This window comes from Spermophilus citellus (genome assembly GCF_964194105.1).
Source record: "Spermophilus citellus genome assembly, chromosome: 17".
In the NCBI taxonomy this organism is placed as follows: domain Eukaryota; kingdom Metazoa; phylum Chordata; class Mammalia; order Rodentia; family Sciuridae; genus Spermophilus; species Spermophilus citellus.
The window spans coordinates 55,863,663-55,888,908 of record NC_138199.1 but is presented as its reverse complement, the minus strand read 5'-3'; the positions used below and the strand labels follow the sequence as shown (position 1 = coordinate 55,888,908).

Genomic DNA, 25,246 nt, shown 5'->3' with positions numbered 1-25,246 from the left:
TTAAACCACCATGCTACCCAGTATAGTATGGTATGTCTGTAATCCCAGCAACTCAGGAGCTGAGGCAGGAGGATTGCAAGTTCAAGACCAGCCTCAGCAATTTAGTGAGGTCCTCAGCAACTTACAAGACCCTGTCTCAAAAAATAAAAAGTGCTAGGTATGTAGCTGAGTAATAAAACACCCCTGGGTTCAATTCCCATTATAAAAAACAAAAGCAGAAACGTACTATGTGGTATTGGTGTGATTCTGTGCCACCACAGTAGAAGAAAGAAGAGTTGGAGCCTTGCCTGCTTGGCCTTTCACATCCTTATGGTAGTTTATGAGGACCCTAGAATTCTGTGGAAACAGTCTGAAAAACCACCCTTCCATTTTCCAGAGCAAGAGCAGATCTAGAGAAGAGACATGAGAGGTTCTAGGTACTTAACTAGTTCAGGCCAGAGCCAGAACTATAACACATTATCCTGTAATCTTACTTGTGTTTGAGGAGTACAGGCTCCTAGTATTGGGTTGTGGCTGTCATAAACAGACTGCAGTCTTCTAAGGGGTTAGGCAGGAGAGGTAACATGACAAAATGCCAGCTCTGCTGACCAGGTTGGCTGTCGAAGGAGGCCTGATCTTAGGCTTGAGTCTTGTCTCTGTCGCCTGCAGGGTGGTGTACCATGAGTTGGTGTTGACCACGAAAGAGTATATGCGTGAGGTCACCACTATTGATCCCCGGTGGCTTGTGGAGTTTGCCCCAGCCTTCTTCAAGGTCTCTGACCCAACCAAACTAAGCAAGCAGAAGAAGCAGCAGCGTCTTGAACCATTGTACAACCGTTATGAGGAGCCCAATGCTTGGAGAATATCCCGGGCCTTCCGGCGGCGCTGACAGGCAAGCTTGTCTATTTGTCTCTTCTATAGCAGTGGCCCAGGACTTGGACTTCCTCTTACCGATGAAAAACTGGTCCTGAATGTACAGCTGTCCTGTGACTGCATTTGCTAAACTTGACTTTCATTTCTTTCTTGGTGGTAAGATAGAAACCAGGATTTAAGTCTGGCGTTGGCTGGATCCTCTAGCCCCCATCACTCCCAAGTCTTGGGGCCAGAGAGTCAGGGGCTTATACCCAGCATAGCACACAATGCATCATCTTCAAGAAAGGGACAACTTGTTCAGCCTTGAAATGGGAAAAGGGAGTGAATGAATGTCTGATACATGCCACAGCTACAGAGGACCCTGATGCCCCAGCTGATGCTCCCTAGAAGAGAGAGCCATAATGCTCATCTACAGTGTCGACCTCACTGCCTGCCTCCTCCCCAGCTCCTGTACTCTGGCTTAACCTTCTGGAAATATTTATTTTCTTAAGGAAATAAGGTTTTCTGTGATTGTTTCTTTTAGCTGAAAGGTTAAGAAACTGGCCTGGGTTCAGGGTGAGGGAGATTTAGCATCTGTGATGTTCGTGGTGGAGAATACCCTGGAATTAAAGCCCAGGGACTCTTTCGAACCTAATGCACAACCCAGACCTCCAGCCTTGTTTTTCGGAATGGGTCCTGGCCCAGCTTTGCCAGTGGATGGCCTGGTGATTAACCACATCCATTCCACAAAGCACTTGAATCTGGCGCCTGAGTGGTTACAGATGCCGCATATTGAACATAGAAGGCTCTCCTTTCCTCCCTCCCTCCCTCCCCCCCCTCCCCTGCCATGCTCAAACAATGCACAGTGTGTCCCATTTCCTTTTGAAACATGCCAAGTACTGACACAACTTGTATTTTATTTTGTTTTTATTTTTTGCCCTGAGGTCCTTGATGGTCTTTAACAAAGGGATTTTATGATTATAGCCTCTCCTCCCCCATCCCAAGCAGAAAGCAGATACCACCTCTCTGAGCCCAGCATCTGTGCTCAGGGCTTGTTCTTAGTGGTTTTGGGAAATGGCCACTTCCTAGAGCCCCTTACAGCAACTCAGGATGCTTTTTACCTGGAGGAGGAGCAGGCAGGTCCTGCTGGGGTAGGATGTGGGGCTTGTGGAGAAGCTTGGGTACAACCTGTATCGTGGCATTGCTCCCACTGTCTCCCACAGCCCTGTATTAGTAAATTCCGAAATAGGTCAATACGAGAACTGCAGAATTGTATGTCAAACACTGAACGAGACTATATGATGTTCTGGAATATAAAGGAATGTGTGTTGTCACTGGGCAGCAAAGAAACCACTCAGTTCACAGAGATTTCAAGGGAGAAGAATATAGGCCAGGGAGGGTGCTGACTGCAGATCCCTGCCCCTTCATTAAGCTGAGTGAGCACCTCCCAGTTCTGTTGGAGTGTGCTTCTTAGTGAGGCCAGGCCAGTAATCAAGGAACAGGGCATGATGTGTCACCCTGTAAGGCCTCATGGGAGAGACAATGTAGGAAACGAGATGTAACCTAAAGGGAAGCAGGGCCCATTGTTAGTTCCCCAGTCTTAATTCTAGCCTAGATCTCCCATTCTGGAGCAACTCCTGGGCCTTGTGGCTCTGCCCATCCCAGGTGCCTACTGGCACTGACATTATTGGTGCCTAAGGAGAGGTCTGGGTTTTAAGCTGAGATTGAAAAGGGATGGTTAACAGGCCAAGGGTAAGTAATGGCAGGGCTGGTCATCCTACCTTCTGTAAGAAGGAGCCCAACTGTGTGAGTATACTTTGATCAGTTCTAAACTAGAATTCTCTCCTTTGACAGTAAGGCAGGGGTCTGACCTTTTGACTGTCCATCAGAATAACCATGTTGACAGCAGAGCTGAGGCTGCTCAAAGGGTGAAGGGGACTCCTGTCTAGATTCAGAAGTAGAGCTGGCCTACTGCTCTCACAATGGGATCCTTGTTTCTCTTTCTTGAACCATTATTTCCCAAGATTGAGTGACAGCCCAGGAGAGGATGTGGGTCTCAGGCAGAGAGTTGGAATCTTCTTGGCCATTAAAGTATACAGTTCACCCCAACTTAGCAGGAGCCTAGCTCAGAGTTTCCTGGCCCTGCACATGTGCTGAGTCTCAGCTTGTGTTTGTGTATGTGGGGCTGTCCTGATGGGATGCAGGTAAGCTCTGCTGCTGGTCCGGGTTTGCTTCATCCAGTCTGGAGCACATTTTGGCTGTCCCTCCTGCAACCCAAAGAATTTCCTCCCAGTGGATGCTGTCACTATCTCATTGGAGCAGTTCCCCTCCACATTTAAGAATTTAAACAAAGCTCTGAAGAGCAGCTTGTTAATGAACAGTCCAGAAGACAAAATGTCTCAGCCAGTGGAGACCTGTCTCTAAAAACTGCTTCTCATCTAAATCCTCTGAAGTGCACCAGCCCTCCGGGTTTCTACCTGATTTTTAATACCTTCTTTCTACCATGATAGCCTGGCTTTAATGTGGAATTAAATGTATATTTTTAAACTGGTTTAAAATTAATTTTCTTGTTCAATACATTGATGTTTTGTGTTTCTAGGAAAAAATGCTGCTTTTTATTTGTGGGTAGTGGTTGAGAGGCATCCCTTCCTGCTATCACTCCATTGTTGAGTTGTGCGGGCTGGAAGCTGCCAGCATAAGCAGCACAGGCATTAGTAGTGCTGGGCTGGCCCCACCTCAGCATAGCTGCAGTTCTGATTGAACAGGAGGCTCCTGGTTTTACCTCAGCCCCTTTTCTGGGAAGCTCTTGATAGAGGGGCTGGCTCTAGAAACATCCATTCTACCCTGCTCCATCTCAGCTACTCCTCCTGTCATAGCTCCTTAGTCACATGCTTCTGTGTTACTTTTCTACCCACCCTCAGGACTCTTGTCTCTCCCAAATTTGGACAAGGAGAATCTGCTGTTTCCCACTGCCCAGTCCCTGGAAGATAGGTCTCCTTCACTGGCCTGCTCTAGCCTCCCCCAGGACTCACTTGCCTAGGTGCCTTTCTCCTTTGGTTCATTTTCCAGACAACACTTATCTCCAATTCTAGCAAAAATAGCAATTTGGAGCTGAGGCAGGACATACAATTTGGGGTACGTCCAGTCATGGGAGCAACAGTGATCACAGAAACTGCAGATCTGTCTTTGCCTAAGTCCCCAGAGGGAAGGCCTTGCAGCTCAGGATCCCACCTGCCCCTTCCCCAGTGGCATAAATACTGTTGCAGGAACCATGCTTCAGTGGCCAAGGGGGCCCCACCTAGATTACAAAGTATGTCTTATCAGTTGTTTCTGGGTCCTTGAATAATAATTCTGGGAGAGGAAAAAGCAGGTATTGTGAAGCCCATTTTTCAGAGGAAAGCTAAAGTTAGAAGTGAACTACTTTTTTTCCAAATCAGCATAGGAAATTAAGTGTCAGGGACAGGCCCCAAATTTCAGTTATCTGCCCCAAGTCCAGATCTTTCTCTTCCAGATCCATGCCCAAGGCAGCAAAGAGCAAGCATTACTAACAGTAGGGGCCTTTATTAAGGTCTGGCAGATGAGGTGGAGGTGGAATCCCAAGCCTGGGTGGGCCTAGGAAAAGGCAGAGGAGAGGCAAAGAGCCCCTTGGAACCCATCCCTCCCTGCCTCTGTCCAGTATCCCCATCCCAGGTTCCTGCCTACGGGAGGAGAGCACCAAGATCGGGCATCCCAAGTTCTCCAGGGCCACAGCTTAGGGCAGTGTAGAGTCTAGGCTTCTGTCTCCCCACAATGTAAGAACTGGGGAGCTCAAGTGAACTTCCTGGCTAGCCTGCAAAGATAAAGTTGGGAAGTTCCTTCTCTGTCCCCTGAAACAGAACAATCACTTGTTCTCTGGTAGGGAAGGGAAACAGGGTTTAGGCCTCCAAGTAGGACTTAGGAAGAGGCTGACCTGAACTCCTGAGGATGGACGTGACCCCCCTCCCAGCAGGGAGCTTCTGAGATTCCACCTTTAGATTTGCCCTTTTTCCACTTTTGCTTCCCAAAGACTCTGGTGAGCAACTCTATGGGCCACAGGGCAACTGATGGGATAGCAGGGGTCTGCCCCAGAGACATCTGTGGGTTTTAGAATGAGGCCTTCACCAAATTCATTGATATGTACACAGGGCAGCACCCACCCCTGATGGAGGGAGAAGTTGTTGGTGGCTAGTAAGAGTAGCCACCCTTGGGGCCAAAGGGCTGGGCAGGGCCAGCCAGCTCTGGGAGGTAGGCAGGGCTCTCATCCAAGTGGGACAAAGGGACTGTGTCCTCTTCACTGATTGGCCGGTCAAATTCAGCTTTCAGAGCTGGACGCTGATTGTCCGGGAAGGCCAGAGAGAATAGGGCCTCAGGCTCACACACAAATTTGTATACATATCGCTCACCAGCCACCTAAGGGGAGAGAGGAGCTAGGTCAGTCAGTCGAGGTATACCCCACCTCAAGATAGGACTGGGGGACAGAGCCCTTCTTCATGTCCAGGTAGAAGTGTGGGAACCTTTCCCTCCCATGCAGATTCCCTTCAGAAGTTCACTTTCTCCTCTTACAGACTTGCTGAAAAATGCTCTCCTTGCCCCTTTGCTGTCACCTCCCCACAGTCACTGCCCCTACCCCTTGTCTTTGGACTCTCTGCCCTCTTCCCCACCTTCTGCATGATGCCTTTCTCATAATAGTATCGCAGTGAGCGGCTCAGCTTGTCGTAATTCATGGCTGGCCTGTTTTTCTGGATGCCCCAGAGCCTAGCGACCTGAGGACAAAAGAGACAAGTTTTAGGGTGGAGATGCTATCTCAGAGAAAAAGTGGGGGTGTGGGGTGTCAGGGCACTTGAGATAATTTTCTTTTTGTGTGTGTACTAGAAGTTGAATCAGAGTCAATCTACCTCCCAGATATACTCCTGACTTTTTTTTTAAATATAATTTTGGTTGTTGATAGACCTTTATTTTATTTATTTATATATGTGGTGCTGAGAATCAAACCCAGTGCCTCACACATGCCAGGCAAGTGTGCTACCACTGAGCCACAGCCCCAACCCTACTCCTGACTTCTTTTATTTTTTGAAACAGGGTCTTGCTAATTTTCCCAGGCTGGCCCCAGACTTGTGATTTCTCCTGCCTCAACCTCCTGAGTTGATGGGATTACAGGTGTGTGCTACTGTGCCAGGCAAAACTTGATATTCTTGGTGCCAAATGTTAAGCCAGCCATACAACTAGTACCAGCTCACAAACTCAGGCTTGGCAAGAACTCAGGTCATGTAGAACGAGGGTAATAGTGAAGGCACATGCCACTATTCTCTTATCTCCAGGCTCCAAAGACATTGGCAAGGAGGGGTGGAGACACTGATATACCCACCTCCTCAGGTTCAATTAGTTTGAACTCCATCCCCCGGCCTGTCCAGGCAATGAAATGGGCATTCGTTGGGTCATCCAGTAGAGCCACCAGAAACTGCCATAGCTGCAAGGCACCCCGGCGCTGGTAGGGTGGCCCCTCTCGGAATGCCCCAACTCCTTCCTGCTTGATGTCTCCTGGAGAATGCAGAAATAGGAGGTATGGGGGCTTTGTGTCTTCTGGTGCCCCAGCCAACTTCCTCCCTTCTCCCAGGGTGTCTCCTCAAGGGGCCTCTCCAGACCCTTTCCCATTTGTCCCCCAACTTGCATCGATGAAATGTAATGTGATTTCTTCAGGGACACAGCCAGTAGGGGATGTAGATAAGACCCTGACCCTCCGAAGAAATCACTCTGACCTTCATATTTCTCAGGGACAACGCAGACATCATCTGGGAATGGTCGCAGAGGTTTCTCATAGCCATAGCCTTGTGGAGGAAGTTTGGAGTTGCTGAGATCTAAGACTTTACTGATAATCCACAGGGACTCCTGGCTAAGGAGACCTTCCCCCCAACAAAGCCCCCTCCCCAACTTGAGAGCTTGACAGGGGAAGGAGGGGCTGCCTTACCCATGGCCCCATCACCTGGGGAGGCCGCGGAGAAGCCCTCAGTGTGGAGGTACATTGATGCACACCCAGGGACATCTGTGAGGGGTGGAGAAAGGGTGATGTTACAGGTGTCTGGGATGCGGCTGGGGGGAGAGGGGAGGAGGAAGTCCTACACACTTTCAAGTTCTTCCTGCCAGCCTGCTTTCCGGTGACTGTTCCTTTCCCAGTTGCCTGCCCACCACCAAATCCCAGGGAAAGTTCACCCAGAGGGAGCACGAGGCTTGAGCCCCTCAGCTTGAGGGCTGGGGCAGAGGGCATAGATGGCAGCAGCTGGGGCTGGGCAAGCTGTTCCACAAGGCCCAAGATTCCAGGGAGCAGCTGTTTCCTGTGAGTTCAGGGGGAGGAGGGGAGTGAGAGATGAACCTCCGGGGGAGAAAGGGTTCGGTGTCCACGCCTAAGATTCCCTCGGAACCGGCAAACGTCCGGTCAACAGGTCAGGTTCTCAGCCCTGTGCCTGTGCCTGTGCGTGAGAGCCAGAGCGTGCGTGCATCTGGGGAAGCAGCGGTGGGCACTGGGTTGCTATTTCAGGTCTAACAGCTCTTTGCACTCAATTCCATTCCTTAGCATTGAAACCTCCCCACTCCACCTCGGGAACCCGCTGTGTAAAGCCACCCTTTCCAGTTCCAACCCCTTCCCGCCCTCCCCCTCCACTCCCACCTATGAATGAGAGGCTGAAACCCGACACCTCCGGGAGGAGGCGGGAGGGCGGCTTCATTCAAGCCTCCATTTTGTGAATGGAATTCCTGACTCCATTCAGGGAAGCTGACGGGGGAGGGGCGGGAGTTCAAGGGCATGTAACAAGATCCCTCCGGTCTACAGCCTTTGAAGGTCAGCCGCAAGAGCATTTCCCTCCTCCTCCTCCCACTACCTCACAGCCAGGCCTGGCTGTGCCCTGGGTTTGAGGACGAGAGCACCCATCCGGTTCTCAGTCGGGCAGCTGCGGGGTTTGTGGTTCACCTCCCTGCCCCTGAAAGACTGGGTACCAGGAAAAGGGAAGTTCTAAAGCTCTTAGCCAGCTCTGCGCCTACTCTAATCTCTGGACTTCTTTTTCTAATGCAAAATTGCTGATAGACTTCAATTTAGTACAGAAATCAGGAGGAAAGAAGAGAAGCCAGTTTTCTGTGCCCTTCTTGAGAATGGTCTTCCCTCTGTGGTTGAGGCTTTGAACTATAGCTGTTTATGAACATAGCTGAGTACATCTCACTCCTGTCAACAGCCAGGTGGAACTAGAATTTAAAGCAGTCCCTATTTCAGGTACCCAGCTTTTGGGGGGTGGGGTGGGATGTGGAAACCATATATTAGCCCTGCATTCCTATGGGAAACTAAGAGCCTAACTAGTTTCTAGTTCATGTTTCTCTTATTCAAATCACTTTGTATTTTTAAACTTCTGCTGGAGACAGGGACCAGTGGTGACACATTCTATTCAACTTTGTATCCTCAACTCTGTACACTCATGTTCCAGATACAGTACTTTACTTTTTAAGTAGATTACTAAAACCCAAATAGAAATAAATACCTTAACTCTCCTATTGTTATAAGCTACTTGAGGACAAAGATCTGTATACCCCTTATCTTTTTATTTGAATGTTTGCTGACTGGAAAATGACAATTCTTGGGCTGGGGATATAGCTCAGTTGGTAGAGTGTTTGCCTCTCATGCACAAGGCCCTGGGTTCAATCCCCAGCACCACAAAAAAGAAAAAAAAAAAAAAGAGAGAGAATTCTTTGGAATCCACGGGGGGGGGGGGGGGGGAGAGAAAGTGAATCAGTGGGTTGAACTTATGAGCTGGTTAATAGAAAAACCTTGTGGAGACACCTGGGCTTAACTGAACTACTCATTGAGCACATGCCACCCCACCTGGCAATCCCAGAAAAACTCCTCTGAGCCCTCCCCAGGAGAGTCTCTTACCTGAGTCGTAGGTGAAGTCTGTCCGCTCCTGTTTGATCACCACCCCCGCCCCTGGGTACCTGTGCCCACTGACCCCACCCTGGCCTATGGCCTGGCCCGCCTGTTCATATAGAGGATCATGGTATTCCTGCTTGAAGCTCTGTTGGGGGTAGGGTGGGCAGGGCTCCGATAGCTGGTGTTGGTAGGGGGCTGGGAGGGGTTCCCGGCCCCCTCCCTGAGAAGATGTGAAGGAGTGGCACACATCCAGGGGCTGCTGGAAGATGGAGCTGGATGTAGTTGGATGAAGAAGAAAGAGAAGAGAATCTTATGTTAATCCCTCCTCCAGCTTGTCACTCCCAGGCTTGACCAGTGAGCTCTAGAGTAGGGCCTGCTTCAGTATCCCTTCCTCCCTCTCTCCCCCATGCCAGGTCTCTATGGAGAGCTCAGGGATTGAGGACAGACTGGTGAGGCCTGGGCCCCCAGGTATAGTGGATCTGTCTCTTTACCTATGCTCCCCGAGGTACCCATGGCCAGGGTGGGGCTGGGAGGTGCCAGTGGATCTCAGGAAACTCCGTTGTTCTGCCCTGGGAAAGGGCTGCAGGGGCGATTGTCCAGGGGCACCAGGAGTGGGGGACTTGATGGTGACTTGTCTGGGGGGGTCATAGGCACTGGAGCTAAGGGGAGACCGGGATGAGAAGGAAGAGAAGCTGGGTGAGCATCTTTGAATCCTTCACAGGGAAGTGAAATAACAGGGATTACAAGGAAAGGAAGGGCAGAAGGGACTGGGACTCAGCCCTAAGTGAATTCTTTCTCTTCTCAATTCTGAAACAGGCCTAATCTTAAGAACACCTCTCCCCTGTCCAGAGCAAATGTGTTTTTGTCACAGTAGGCCTCTGAGTGAAAGCAGTCTGCCTGGCCTTAACACATGTCCCTGAAGCCATCCTTTGCATTGTCCCTCCTGCCTACTTAGAGGAAGTCCTTATCTGGGCTGCTCCTTACAGGAGCTAAGAAATCCCCTCTGTTGTCACTTGCATCCACTGCTGCCTCTGTTCATGGGGGGTGGTTTCCCTGAAGCCCTCCACCCCAAGTCGGAGCTCCTCCCTCCTTCTGACACCTTGACTACCCTTCACCGTGCCCATGATGGGACTCACCTGGAATAAAGGCACTGCTCGCCATGGTGGTAGGGAAGTGGCGGCTTTCTGCTGCAGGACAGGGCCGGATCTGTGCAGGGACTCTGGGGCTCCTTCTTGATCCTGGTGGTGGGGCTATGGAAAGCTACTGCACAGGTAGGGATGAGGGCAGAACAAGGGCAGAGTATGTCACACAAGAGGCAGACAGGGCTTCTAACACCTTCTATTCTCTGAGGACTAGCTGGGTCACTGGTACATCTTCCTCTCCTCTCTGGGTCTCAATTTTCTAAGATCTGTAGTTAGACACTTGAACATTTTGGCTGTTTTCATTATATCTAGTTTTAGACATCAGCCTAATGACCAGTATTAACCAAAGAAACTATCTAAAATGTCAACATAATAAATGCAAGCTCTCATCCCAGAAAACCCTTTGTAGGAAGGAGCACCTTGGACCTAGGGCCTTTGGTTTTCCTGAGTGCCCTGGAAAGTTCCAAGGGAGGGACATGTTTTCTTATTTGGTGCTATAAAGAATCTTTCTAGTTAAGGTTGGATATTAGCCCGCTTGAATGTCAGCTGAAAAGCATACACATGCTCCTAATTATCTGTGAAGAGCATTGTCCTTTCCTATGGCCCTTACTGGGTTCCCTAAGTCCAGCTACCAGGCCTGGCTGCCAGTGTACATGACATCCTGGCTTACTGCACTCCTGTCAAAGGCCCTGTCATCAATGGTTCTGTTACTTGTTTTTCATTCTTTGCGCCCTGTATCATTTCATTGGTAAAGATAGTTGGAAGCAAAGTATCTGACATTAAAGGAGCATTTTTCTGTTTTTTTTTTTTTTGTTTGTTTGTTTGTTGTTATTTTTTTTTTGTACTGGTGATTGAACTACCCAGCGGTGCTTAACCACTGAGCCACATCCCCAGCCCTTTTCATTTTTTATATTGAGACAGGATCTCACTAACTTTCTTAGAGCCTTGCTAATTTGCTGAGGCTGGCCTTGAACTGTGATCCTCCTGCCTCCTGAGTTACTGGGATTACAGGCATGTGCCACTGCACCGGGCAAAGCAGCATTTTTCAATGGTGGCATTATTGATATTGAGGCTGGACATTTTATTTATTTATTTATTTGTTTGTTTATTTATTTATTTATGTGGGTGGCTGACTTGAGCATCATAGAATTTTTTTTTCTAGAAACACTGTTGGCCTCTACCCATTCACTAGATGCCAGTAACATCAAAACAAAAAAATGTCTATATTGCAAAATGTCTCCTGAGGGGCAAAATCACCTGAATTGTATAAAACCTTAGAAAACAACAGAACTGGGTTCTACTGAATAGGCCTAAGCCCCTCACTTTAGACACAAGGAAATGCAGGATCAGACAGAGAAAGTATCCTGCTCCAAGGTCACACGGCTAGGGGGAGACAAACCCCACATTTGGACGTAGGGCTTTATCTCCCAGTTATTTCCTTGGTCTTTGAGTCCATACCCAAGAATGGGGAGCCCTGACCTTCACCCTTTCTTTAGGAGAAAGTAAACTGGTCTCAGGTGCTATTCCTATGACTCATTTCCTATCCCCACAACCCCTCCAGCCCCCCCTTTCCCAACTCCCTCCACCCAAAGCCCTGTACTCACAGTTTTCTGAATGGAAATCAGGAACAAACTGCTCATCACTGTCTGGTACCTGAGCTGCAGAGAGAGGTCAGAAGTCAGAGGTGAGTCCAACATTGGAACCCTAAGTGGCAGCCCCTGGCAGAACCATTATTGCAACCCTGCAGATCAGTACCAGCCCTGGAGGGAACAACAGCCTTCCTTAGACTGCAGGCAACTCCACCTCCACCCCTAGGCTCCACTAAGACCCTGGAGGAAAGACTGCATGTTCCCAGAACCTGTCTGAGCAGATTCCAATCTTTTCCTTGATGCTTTGTCTTTATTCCCTTCACTTTTCTTAAGTGCAGACAGGCCCGCCCTTCAGAGATTACCCAGCTCCCTCTGAGCCCACAGCAGAGTCCCACCTGGGATGGGCAGGGGTTACAAGGAGTGGGATCCTATGGATCTGGAATCAAATGGGGAGATTCAGAATATGGGAAGGTCCAGGAATCTGCATTTTAAAATTTTTTTTAATACTTGTAGATGGACACAATGCCTTTATTTTATATGTTTATTTTTTTTAATGTAGTGTTGAGGATTGAACCCAGTACCTCACGAATGCTAGGCAAGTGCTCTGCCACTGAGCTATAGTCCCAGCCCCCAGGAATCTGCATTTTAAACAATGTTCCAGATGATTTTGAGATGCCCAAGAGTTTTAAATCCCAGGAAAGGAGATCTAAGAGGAAAGAGGAAGGTTCAAGAAAGGCGAAAAGAGGACAGAGGATGGGAGAGGAGGAGACTGGAGAGAGCAGGGTTCCCAAGCCTGGAGGTCTAAGAAGCACTCCTACAGTGCCAGGTGGGTGGAGCTGGGTTTGAAAATAGTCAGGAAAACAAAAATAGAACAGCAGCTCATCCTGGCACATCCGGACTCTAAATTGTAGTTCTTATCCTGGCCTTTCCAGAAGTGGGCTTCTCAGATGGATGTACAGTGGAGTACCTCCCTGAACCCCAGTGTTTTGGCCCACTTTTGCTCTCTCTTAAGGGGAAAAAAAAAAGGATTACAGCAGGAAGGGGAAGAAGGGTAGACACCAAGAAGAACTTTCTGATAGTCCAGGAAGTGACTGGATCTAAGGTGAAGCAACGGAACCTGTAGCCCAAAAAGACTGAACTCTCATGCCCTGGAGACTGCTCTCAAATTGGACAATGTGGAAACTGATGGATAAAACAACTCAGAGTTCAGAATGGCTGGTGAGGAGCACAAGGAGATAGCTAGAGATGGCTACCTCCACATCCCCAACCTGTACAAACACACCCCCATCTTTCAAGTGTCCCCCAGGTCAAGGCTCCACAGTTTCTGACTTGGATTTCAAGTCACACCCTCTTCTGGGAATTCTCTGCTCCCACTCTCACCTCCTACAGCCTGATGTTCTCTACACAGCTGTCAGAGTGATCTTTTTTTTTTAATATTTTTATTAGTTGTTGATGGATCTTTATTTATTTATTTTTATGCAGTGCTGAGAATTGAACATAGTGACTCACACATGCTAGACAAGTGCTCTACCACTGAGCCACAAACCCAGCCTCTAGAGTGATCTTTTTACAAAAAAAAAAAAAAAAAAAAAAAAAAATCTAATTATTTTTCTCTCTTGCTTAAAGTATGAAATCCAAACTCTTATTCTTGGCTTCCCAGGCCCAGCATGGTCCTGCCTGTCACTCTTTAGCATTCTGGTCTCCTCTTTAGCCTTCAACCCTATTAAACTCAGCCCCTCCTCCCCAGATCCTTGCCTGCTTTTATTTTCTGGCTATCAAGGTCTCAACTCACTTTGACACCTCTTCAGAGGCCTGTCTGACCACTCAAAGTGATCCCTCCTGGCTTTCTATCACTTTTTTTTTTTTTTTTTTTTAAACTGGGAACTGAACCTAAGGATGCTTAACCACTGAGCCACATACCCAGCCCCTTTATAAAAATTTATTTAGAGACAGGGTCTCACTAAGTTGCTTAGGACCTTGCTAAGTTGCTGAGGCTGGCTTTGAACTTGTGATCCCTCCTGCCTCAGCTTCCTGATTACAGGTGTGTGCCACTGCACCAGGCTCATATCTGTTTGAATTTCTCTCCAACATCTGTGGCCCTAAACTTATCTTCTTAATGAATGTTCATATTTATTGTCCATCTCCTCCACCAGAAAGTTAAACTCCACAAGGGCAAGGGCTTCATCTGTCTTGTTCATCTGATTCTCCAGCACCCAGAGAAGGGTCTGGTTCAGAGCAGATACCTAAAGCCTTATTCTCTGACCCCTTTCCTCAGGCTCACACAAGCCAGCATTTGGGGCCTAGGAACAAGAAGGAAAGGGCAGGGTTGTGGCTCAGTGGTGGTGGAGTGCTCATCCACCATGCATGAGGTACTGGGTTCAATCCTCAGCACCACATAAAGATAAAATAAAGATATTGTGTCCATCTAAAACTAAAAAATAAATGTTGGGGGGAAAAAAAAGGTAGGAGATCTAACTAAGCCAGCCCTTCCCTCACCCTGAGGTTCCCCCTCTCCCCACATCAAGTGACACAAGAGGCAGAGCCAGTCCCCAAAAGCACATTTTACAAGGTCTTTTACATTTGTAAAGGACTGTGGTAAGCTGTTTGGCAGAAGGATCTTTCACAACTTTGCTTTAAGTATCAGAGGGGTCAAATGCTCTTAAATATAGGTTTATAGATAGTTGATTTCTTGACAGAGATGGTAGTGAGGAAGTTTAAGAATCAGGAGTCACATCAATTAAAGAAGAATTTGTGGTAGTCAATATAATACAATTCTAAAGTGATCAGATAAATCAGAAGGACATGAAATACCTTGGCGTAAACACGCAGCTCACACACATCTTTTCAGGAGCCCAACTATAGCACAAAGGTGGCCAGCCATTCCCCAACTGGCCTGATTCAAGAATCTCCTGGGCTTTATTACCATACACTGATTCCCAGTCCTTTCCCCTGGAAAGTCTCTTTCTATGGGACAAGGTAGCCCAGGCATTGTGTGTATGTGTGTGTGTGTGTGTGGTGATGCTAGGGATTAAATCCAGGGCCTTGGGCATGCTAAGCACTCTACCACTGAGCCACATCCCCAGCCAGGAACCTGCATTTTTAACAACCGACCCTAATGACACTTAAGGATAAACTCATTTGGAAAGCACAGGAATAAAGGAAAGGTTGCAGAACTGCTCAGCTGCTCAAGGTATAAGTTCACCCCTTGTCCCTTCATAGGCCATACCCCAAAGGTGTCAGGAAGGGGGAGCAACATTCCCTCTTTGCTACTTAGTCCCAAGGGCAAGGGAAGTACAGAACTTTGGGGTGGCTGACGTAGTCTAGGCCCCTCATGGGGCCTCATTAGCGGTCAGTTTCCACTGAGGTAATGGGCTAGGGGCATCTCCTGATGACGTCACTGAGCTAGAGAGCACAGAGCCCTGGAGGTCATCTTGCCTCAAGCCCGAAAGCTGAACCAGAACCCCCCAGAGGAGGCTTCCCCCAGCATACAGCTCCCACCCCAAAAGAGGTGTGGCCATTCTCTCCCCAGAGCCAGGAGTGAACCCAGTCCCTGATTAGCCCCTCCTCCCAGGCACTGGCCTTCTCCCAAAAGGGTAGATCAGAACCCTCAGTCACCCAGACACCATCAACAAGGATAGAAATAGGAACAGCAGCAGAGCCTTGCGTTCCTGGAGAGCAGGAGAATTTTTAATTACCAGGTTTGGTCCTGAGTGAATACCACTCTATTTATTTTTCTTTCTTTCTTTTTTAAACACCACCCTATTTACTTGTTGACTTGGCTGAATTCTGGCTATTGAGCCAGTGTGCCAGGGTCTGCCCCAGTTCCATCTTGGCAGTAAGGTGGGGATGATCTGCCTGGGGTCATGGCAGATGATTAAGAAGGGGGAAGGAAAGGGGTCAAATCAGCAAAATGCCCAGATAGAGAAAGACAGAGAAAGAGATTTTTAGGGGCTGTCCTTCCAACAGGGAGTCCGTAAAAGAAGGACTTGAGGGCCTCCCAAAAGGGGCTCCAAAAAATTAGGAAGTTAACATAGCTAAGCAGTGAAGCCCACCATAGACATTACCCATCTATCTACACATGGATGCCCGTCACCTTCCCAGGAGTCAGTCTTAGGGTGAAAGGGCTAGACATGTATTCTCTGGAGCTTCTGCTCCATTGTGTTGCCACTGGCTTCAGCTCTCACCCTCACCCTGCCCCCACCCTGGCAGCCTTGATACTGGAAGGAACCAGTTCTCTATCTGTGGAGGGGACATTTGTCTCCAGAAGAGTTCTGGAAGGGGAGGAGGAAAAAAGATGGTGAAGGAGGCATTGAGCTAGGGAAGACTGAGGAGGGGGTTAACCTCATCTCTCCCCACAGACATGCTGAGGCGCCTGCATGCAGGCCCACAGACTTGTACATTAGGGGATGCACACACCCCAATTGCTGTACTTTGCCCTTGCAGCAACATGGCAACCCAGGGGTGAAACACATCCTCCACGTACACCCTTCACACATGGGGTCTCTTTTGGGACTTACAGATGAGGTGAGGAGAAGCCAAAGGGCAAGGGGATGGGAGCCCTTGGAAGAGGGGTCAGGAGTAATGATTTTTGTGAAAAGCGAGCGCAGATCCATCCCTTTAGAATCTGATTAAAAGCTAGAGATTGTTTTCTTCCTAGAAAAATCCATATACCATTGTATATGGTGCACGCCTGAAAATTTTACACGCATTATCAGAGGAATGAAGGACCCCTGGAACCTATCCCAAGGCTTCTGGGAACTCACAGACCCCAGCCTCATACAAAGGATATACGTGGCTCAGAGTCAATGTTTCATGCTACCAAATACACCACAAAGTCATTGTTCCCAAGGGTTCCTAAAGATTCCTGACAAGCCAGAAAGGAACCCAGGACTAGAACCAGCACATCTTTCACCATAACCAAATGCATCTTGGGCTCAGCCTGCCTGAGCCTGGATTTCCCTGTGACAGCCTGATCCTTTCTCCAGCATCTCAATAGATTTCTCCAGAAATCAAGACACATCTTCCTAGCCTCACTTCATCCCCTTCTGTCTAAGAAAATCCCAACCCCAAAGATATCTAAGCTGCCTCTAAAGAGTCTCACCAATGCTCATCCCCAATGTCCGGATATCAGATGTAGAACTTGCAACCCCATCAATATCTTTCTATACCTGCTCAGGTCAACCTGGTCATCACCCAGTTCACCACAGCCCCACCCACACTACAAGGATCCGCTGCTTCTCTCCAAATTGAGTCTCTAGGAAGAAACCAAGCTGAGGGATGGGGGGTTGTTGGGCTCTGGCACCCACTTCTCCTGATGTACCCCACCACTGGCAAGTTTCCAAAGGAAATAGTCCCTCCCTGCCACCCCAAAGTTCCCCCTGGGCTGCAGGGGACACTGACCTGGTGGGAAGAGGCAGGAGAGGAGGCTGGGGTGGTGCTGGGATGGTGCAGGGGGACAGGGCCCCGGCAGCTGCATCTGTCTCCGCAGAGAGAATGAGAAGAAGCAAGTGGCCTCAGCATCCCCCCCTCAGGCCTGGCCATCCATCGCCAGCTGGGAACCTGAGCTGCTCCCTCAGAAGGAAGGAGAGGGAACCAAGGAGATCCCAGCTCCCCCTCCGCCTTGCATTCCCCACCCCCACCTCCACACCCACTGGATTTAAATGTACAGGGACTGCTAAGGCAGCAGCATGTAACACACACACACACACACACACACACACACACACACACAAGCACGCGAGTGCATACACAAACACACATGCACACTGTCATATTGACACATGCAGATAGATACACGCACCATCTCTAGACCTACCACAAAGGGGTGGGGCTTCCAAGGTTGAGAGATGAGAACATTTTTCCTCCCCCTTCCATCCCAAATCCAGGCATAAATGGACCAACTGCTGCCAAAATGCCAACCTCCAAGTCCACCCCAGCTCACAGTCCTGGAGCTGCCCACTGTCAGGACCCTCAGCTGACAGGCAAGGGAAGGAGCTTGGGAAGTCAGACTGAAATCAGGCTCTGGGAAAGGAAGTGTTTGAGAGTCCGTGGAAACTGACACCTCCGCGTTCTTTAGCTCCAGCCCAGCTCCGGAACCTGGAGGGGGGGAGCCAACCCTGGCAAAGCTCTGCCTATAACTGGGAGCTGGCCACACAGGAGATGCAAAGTCAGAGAAGATGCACACAAAGACCCCAGAACCCAGATTCCTCCAGCACCCACACATCCAGTGAGCCTTAATCCCACAGAATGTCTTGAGGACATGGTCTATGCTAAATAGTCATTCCGGCAACATATATATTTTTGAGATAACATAATCGCCAAGACAGACCTAGTCTCCCCTCTACAGATAGAGCCGGAGGTCTTTTCTTTCTACCCCAACCTTCTTTGGAGGATTCTGGGGGAATTGGGTTTAAGTTCAAACAATTTCCAAAGAAGGATACCCAGGGTAGAGAAATGTAGAGATCCTAAGGAAGAGGGGAAAAAAAAAAACTCAAAAAGGGATTCCAGTGTTTTTGATATCTTGGTTTTCTGAGTGTTAAAATAAAAGGAGTGTTAACCAAGATGGGAGTGTTAACCCTTCTCAAACTTTCTAAACCACCATGACATCTCCCACCTGCAACCCCACCAGTGACACCCTCAGGCCCCACCAAAACACACCAAAGAATCCAACCAGAACACACTACCCCACCCAGAGGAGGCCCGGCCACTGACCCCATCCTGGCCAGCTTGTAACTAACCCCCCAGCATACAGGAAGGGGGGAATTTGCCTGGGGGTGGAGACCTCCAGGAGGCAAAGACCCTTGTCATTAAAAATACAATCAAGGCTATTTGGGGAGTCAGCCTCAGATCCTCTTTGCCAAAGTGCAGAAAAAAGAATTATTGAAACTTTTTTTTTTTTTTTTTTTTTTTTTGGCTTAGACAGTAAATTGGCCCTAGGAGTTTGGAAGAGAAACCAAAGGGATAAGGATCAATGTTTTGGCAACTCCCAAAGATAGGTAACAAATTAATTGCTTCTTCTCATCCTACTGTCCCTCGCTGACCCCCTCCAACACCCCAACATGCACCTAGGCCTGGTGGTTCCTGCCAAACAAACTTTGCAAATGAAAATTTCAACCAGGAAAATGGGCCTGGAGCCAAGTTCCATTCAAATAAGCAAATACCCCACACAATGGTCTGATTCATCCCTGGTCCTAGTTACACAAGCCTGGCTTAGGGCAGAGAAAATAAATATCAATATAAGTGTCCACACTGGGCTCTGGGGAGAGCGGAGTGGCCAGGGACTTGGGGAAGGGGTCTTGGAGAACTCCTTGAATAAGGACAGGAGACAGAGGAAGTAGGTTAGATGGGACTGTTAGCACCTCCACCCCGCCGTCTGCCCCCCAAATAATAGAAAAGGCCAAGAAACTACTCACCTTCAGCAAGCCATGTCTCCTGGAAGTGACTTAGATCCTGGAAGAGATCTGAAGGATGAATAATGAAATTGGTGGTGAGGTGGAGGGAATGGTGAGAGAAAAGGAACCCTTAGTAACCGCAGTGTCCCCCCTCCACCTTGGGGGTAGGGGCCAAGAAAAATGAACAGAGTCCCTTAGAGGGAGAGTCTTTTTGGAAAATGGGGTGTAGGGTATTTCCAGGATCAGTCCTTGGTATGTGGGTGTGGGGAGTGGGGAAAGGGTCGCAGTTTATCTCTCAGGCTCTTTACCTTCAGAGTCGGGAGGCGGCAGGGAGCCCGGGTCCATGAGCTTCCCCTGCGGGATCATCAGCGCTTCGCGCAAGCTCCCATTTCCGGGCGATTTCTGCGAGAAGGGGGAGAGTACTCCCAAGTCACCCTGAGGCGCCTACCCCGGTGGCGGGGTTGGGGTCCCAGGGTGACTCAGGGACCGGGCCACCCAGGACCCCGCTGGGACCGCCCGGAGGAGGCTGTGGGGCTAGCAGGGGCGGGGTGCAGGGAGGGGGCGGGCGTGGAGGCCGGCGCGGCGCTCACGCTGCAGAAGGTGTAGGGCACTTGCTGGTCCAAGTATCCGCCTTTCATCCTCCGCTCCATCCGGCCGCTCCCTCCGGCTACACGGCCGGGGCCCCGCGCGGGGGAAGAGACCTGGGGAGGGAGGGAGGAGGCTGTATTCGCACAAGGTCCTGGGAGAGCTACAGTGAGAGGGGGTCAGGGTGACGGGGAAGGGACATTCCCGAGGCTCAGGGTCCAATGGTGAAACTTCTCCGACTCACTGGGACGAAGTGGAGGTTTCTGGCTGCTGGGCCGTGAGCAGTCACCACTCCCCTCCCGCCAAAGGAGGTCCCACCTGCTCCCGGGAGCCGGGATCTGTTTCTGCTTTCTGCAGCCCTGCTCTGCCCGAACTCGGTTACATAAGACTGTGTGTGTGTGTGTGTGTGTGTGTGTGTGTGTGTGTACGCGGGCGCGCGCGGGCGCGCGCTACGGAGCAAGCAAAGCGCACCATTCGCACACCCACAACTCCGGAGCCCCCTCCAACTCCGAATCCCAGCGCCTCCCACCCAGAGTCCCTGGAATCTGCGGAGGCGGGCGGTGAGATGAGCTCGGTGTGTTGGAGGCCAAGAGGGGAATCACAGACACACTCCCTTCCATCCTCCCTCTCCTGCAGCCTCACCTGAGGCCGGGGCGTCGGTGCTGGAGCCAGGGAACCACACCGAGGGCCGCGGGGCTAGGCCGGAGCGAGGCGGCCCCTGCCCCAGGTCCCCTGCGCACCGGCTTGTTTTCCGGGCGCCGCAGACAGTTGTGAGCCCGGGGGAGCAGCTGATTGGTGCATTTCCTTTGCCTCGGCCCTGGTTCTCTCCCCCCCAACCCGTTCCCTTTGTTTCATTGACTTTTGTGAATGAAACCCTAGGGTCGGGCACGCCCGCCAATCCCGAGACTCGCCCAGCGGAGCAGGGGGGCGGAGTTTCCCAGCCGTGGTAACCAATCAGAATACAGGGGTTGGCTCCCGGTTTCATTCACGTCCTGGGCTCCCATTCATAAAAAAAAAAAAAAAAAAAAAAAAAAAACTCCTCGCGGCCGGAGTTCATTCATAAAGAACTGAGAGAAAGGAGGGAAGCCCAGGATCCAGTAGCTTCTCTATGGGGCTCTGCGTTGAGCTGGGGTTTGAGGCGCCCGCGAGCTTCTGCGGCTGGCGTCGGCACACGTCTCTATGCATCTGCGTATACGTGAGATTGTGAACCCGTCGGTGTATGTACCCTGTGGGGGAAGCGAGCGCCTTGTGTGCCCGAAGGAACAATAATAACTAGCATTTATGAAGCACTTTGCTTCCACGTGATCATTTCGTTAACATAAGCTGTTGTAGCGGATTTATTGGTTCCATTTCACATATATTGAAAGCTCAGAGAGGTACTGAGGTCAGTCAGTACCGCAAGTGTTTACAGCCTCAATGCTCCCACCCTCACGCTCTCCATTGAAGCCCTGTGAGACCATGATTTAATGAATTAAGCCATGTTTCAACAATGGATTGCAGTAGGTGCTCAATGAATGTAAATTGGCATCCAATCCAGGGTTTTCCTCAAGGGTCTGTACTTTGCAGAGCTGCTTTGTGACCTACTTTCATTACTGTAAAAACCAAAGGCTCAGGTTAGTTGATGTCTGAAAACATAATTTCCTCTTAGACATCTTTCTTCTCTCTTACCTGAAAGCAAGCATGGGCTACTGGGGAGCAAAGGCCCCAAATGATCTGATGACTTAGGGGCATGATAGGTCTCAATTTTGACCAATAAGATCTGGTAATAGTCTCTGTCACGTCCTTTGTTCATCACTCCATCCAATAAATATTTATTGTGTCAGAGACTGTGCTAGGTTGCTCCAGGTACAGCCATTGGTACACACAGAACATGAAGCCTCCCAAGGCTTTCTCCGAGACATTCTCTAGGTCTTTAGTCAATGCACTACTTTGAGATAGTGCATAGAAATGTCTGATATTGCTTCCTCACCGGTTTGTGATTTATTTAATTTTTAATATTTATTTTTTAGTAGTAGTTGGACACAATACCTTTATTTTTATTTATTTATTTATTTATTTATTTATTTATTTATTTATTTATTTATTTATTTTTGTATGGTGCTGAGGATTGAACCCAGGGCCTTGCACATGCTAGGCGAGTGCTGTACCACTTAGCCACAACCCCAGCTCCTGGCTTGTGATTTAACACAAGAGACTATCCAAACCCCAGACCACTAAGGACTGCTCTTCGGCTTTACAGCTGAGGCAGTGAGGTCCAGGAAGTATTTCTATTTTTTTTTTTTTTGTACTGGGGATTGAACACAGGGATGCTTTACCACTGAATTACATCTCCAATCCTTTCATTACTTTCTTGCTTTTTAAAAAAATTATTATTTTGAGACAGGATCATTCTAAATTGCTGAGGGTCTCTTACTAAATTGCTGAAGCTAGCCTCAAACCTGTGATCTTCCTGCCTCATCCTCCCGAATCCCTGGGATTACAGGCGTGCACCCCTACATCAGGGCGAGAAATAATACATGCAAGCTCTTCCAGCCCATCTGGATCAAAACTGAAACTAGAATATAAAACCTCTGGCACCCTTTTACAGCTCATTCCATAAGATCACCTTGGGCATATAAAAATAAATTCCCCTTCTCTGCTGAAATGTTCTTTAAGGCCCATGAATGTTCCTCCCCTCCAATAAGCCCTCTCCAATAAGCCTTCCAAGACAGCCTGGGTCAGTTCTGTGAGCATTCTCACCTATCACTGTGGTGTGGCTGTCTTCTTTTCTGCTTCATGGTGCAGACATCCCTGTATTGGAGAGTTCTCCAGGGCCTGGAGGAGAGGAGAGCTCATTTGTTTCTTAAGTCTTCCCTGACCTTTCTTTGTATTCATGTGGTTTGCATGAAATGCTTGTTTGGTGAATATGTACAATTAAGACCAAATTAATGGAGCTTAGCAGGAACCCTTCCCAAGGCTAGAGAGACAAGCCCAAGCAAATCCCAGTTTTGGGCTGGAACAAGTTTAGGGAGTAGTTAGTTCTGAGGCCAAGAGAAGTGGGGGAGGATTCTTCCAGAAAATCAGTTCTTTTGTGGTCTCCATGACAATGTACCCTCTAAAGTCCTCTAAAATACAGAGATTCTGAACTTGGGATGTGCATGCCCTGAAACTAATTTTATATTAGTGTGTGTGTGTGTGTGTGTGTGTGTGTGTGTGTTTCATTTTTTCTGAACAAAAGTTTCATAGGTTTTCTCAGGTCATCTCAGAGTATATCTATAATCCACCACCCCATCTTTCAGGCTAGAAATCATAGGAGATACTCTCCTAGTATCTTCTAGCACAAATATCTTTATACATATCTTGCCAACATATATTGCCTTAAACATTATGGGAAAAGTACTGCTATGGGAGAATGCTCTTGGGAGGGAGGTAAAGAAATTGCTTTCCTTGTTCTGTTTCACCTTCCACTTAGCCAGAGATCTCTTGAGACCTCACAGAACAGAGGGCCCTCCCTCCAGTCCACCATCAGGGACCATATTGAGCCACAGAATATAGGTAAAGCTGGGGGCACTCTGGTAGAGGAGAGCAATCTCTGGATGAAATTCCTAAAGATGAGGACTCTCAGCTGGGTGCTGTACTATAATCCCAGCTACTCAAAAGATTGAGGCAGGAGGATCAAAAATTCAAGGCTACGGGGCTGGGGATGTGGCTCAAGCAGTAGCGCGGTAGCATGCTCCCCTGGCATGGGTGCGGCCCAGGTTAGATCCTCAGCACCACATACAAAGATGTTGTCTCTGCTGAAAACTAAAATGTAAATAAAATATTAAAAAAAATTCAAGTCTAGCCTCAGCAACTTAGTGATATCCTAAGCAATTTAGGGAGACCCTGTCACAAAAAAAAAAAAAAAAAAAAAAATTGCTGGTTGTAGTGTAATTCTAGCAGCTCAGGAGCCTGAGGCAGGGAGATTGAAAGTTCAAAGCCAGCCTCAGCAATTTACTGAGGTCATAAGCAACTCAGGGAGACCCTCTCTAAATAAAATACAAAGAAGGGCTGGAGATGTGGTTCAGTAGTTAAGTGCCCCTAGGTTTATGCCTGGTACCAAAAAAAAAATTTTTTTTTTTTTTTTAAAGGCTAAGAATGGCCAGGCATGTTGGTGCATACCTGTAATCCCAGCAATTCAGGAGGCTGAGACTGGAGGATCAAAGCCAGCCTCAGCAAAAGTGAGGTGCTAAGCAACTCAGTGAGACCCTGTCTCTAAATAAAATACAAAACAGAGCTAGGGATGTGGCTGGTTGAGTGCCCCTGTGTCCAATCCCCAATATCCCCCCCAAAAAAATAAATAATAAAAATAAATAAATAAATAAATAAATAAGCTAAGGATATAGTTTGGTGGTAAAACGCCCCTGGCTTCAATACCCAGTACCAAAAACAAAAGAAAACAAAATGGATGAGGATTCTCTTTCCCTTGGGCAGGGTAGAGGTTGGGTGTACCCAAGAGCTTTGGGAGCTGGACTCCTGAGGGATCTTCCTGACAGTCAGCAATCTGAGATTGGAGGTTCTGGTTCCCTTGAGAGAGCCTCCATCTGTGGCCCTCCATCTGTGCGTGACAGTAGTGACATTCCCAGGAGTATAGTTATGAACACAATGACTTCTATTTTTCCCCCCCAGTGTGCTGGGGATTGAACCCAGGGATTTGTGCATGCGAGGTAAGCACTCTACCAACTGAGCTATATCCCTAGTCCCCACAATGACTTCTGTGGGACCAAGCCAATCCCTGGAAAGGGCTGATTTTAGGATTCTTTTCTCTGGGGGAGGGGGAGAGCTGGAACCTTTTGGGGAGCTATAATTGAAACTTGTTAAAAACCTAATGTGGTACACATTTTTAAATATATTTTTAAACAAGGCTGAATAAATATGTCCTCGTTTCATTTGTAATATTATCTCAAGAAGAAAGGTTGAGCCTAACTCCTGGAGGCCAGAGACCAAGAGTTCCCTACAGAAAGCAGTTTTTATTTTTAGAAGGTGCTGGTGACTTAAGCTTTTCACATTTTCTGCCTGCAGTAGCTCAGGACTCTCCTGAAAATGCAAAGCCTTTTTTTTTGTCCTGTTGGGTCTCTCCCTGTTAGATTTCAGCCCTCACTGCTTCTAGAAAAAGCACCACAGCTCAAAGACAGGCCTTCTCTGAAAGCTGCAGGATATAAGAATTTCTTCCTTTTGATTTTTTTCCCTTTCTGTCCAAGAGAGACAAACGGACAAATGTCAACAGTTTGAAGAATTAGAATGGAATCTGAGCCAGTTGGGCAGAGTCCAGGATGCTCCCCTTTTTAATTAAGTGCAGACTTGAATTATGAAGGGCTGCAGCTCCTGCTGGGCGGGGCTCTGTGAGGAAGGCAATTTCTCTCTTTAAAGATTAAATGTCATTTATTCCACTTAGTCTCTCCTCAGCTCTGCGAGAGTGTCTATATTTGCTCTTGTCATCAGAAATAATGGGCAACCTAGTGGACACCCAGCTTGCTCAGGCAGGGACAAGGAACCCTAGGGCTGGCAGAAGCCTGGGGACTTGACTCTTCCTGACATTTTTTGGGGGAAATGGCGTTGTTGATGGGGGATTCCTTGTTTTATTTCTGAGCTTCCCTCAACCTCCAAAAACAACAACAACAAAACAAAACTTTCTATCATTCTAGCCCCTGGCTGCTCTGGAGGCTTGGGGCATTCCTGCAACTTAGGGAGCTGCTCTTATAGATTTATTTCTTCTGTTCATTCTCATGTATCCTGCTGGCAACCCCAAATGTACAATTACAGTTG

At 48.5% G+C, this 25,246-nt stretch overlaps 2 protein-coding genes across 10 annotated transcripts in view; one reads left to right on the top strand and one right to left on the bottom strand.

The window, feature by feature from the left end:
• The window catches only part of DHX8 (DEAH-box helicase 8), a 35,780-nt gene extending 34,585 nt beyond the window's left edge, over positions 1-1,195 (top strand). Inside the window, exon 23 of the mRNA XM_081272495.1 lies at positions 649-1,195. Coding sequence (XP_081128621.1) covers positions 649-868 — 220 coding nt within the window. The 3' untranslated portion in view covers positions 869-1,195. The remainder of the gene's footprint in view (positions 1-648) is intronic.
• A 3,181-nt stretch (positions 1,196-4,376) lies between these two features.
• ETV4 (ETS variant transcription factor 4) lies at positions 4,377-20,291 on the bottom strand. 9 transcript variants are annotated; one of them, XM_081272496.1, is made up of 16 exons: positions 20,105-20,291; positions 19,468-19,578; positions 19,186-19,279; positions 18,899-18,946; positions 17,927-17,950; positions 17,302-17,630; positions 16,887-16,962; positions 11,502-11,555; positions 9,892-10,018; positions 9,247-9,414; positions 8,762-9,027; positions 6,815-6,889; positions 6,606-6,674; positions 6,215-6,387; positions 5,511-5,612; positions 4,377-5,259 (listed from the first exon to the last, which is right to left on the bottom strand). In XM_081272496.1, exons 2-16 carry the CDS (start codon positions 19,525-19,527, stop codon positions 5,035-5,037), a joined length of 1,890 nt encoding a protein of 629 aa, XP_081128622.1. In that variant the 5' UTR covers positions 19,528-19,578; positions 20,105-20,291; the 3' UTR covers positions 4,377-5,034. The 9 variants fall into 9 exon arrangements, with proteins under 9 accessions (XP_081128622.1, XP_081128623.1, XP_081128624.1 ...); XM_081272497.1 differs by lacking the exon at positions 20,105-20,291 and adding an exon at positions 19,707-19,825; XM_081272498.1 differs by lacking the exon at positions 6,606-6,674.
• Between the last annotated feature and the right edge of the window lie 4,955 nt (positions 20,292-25,246).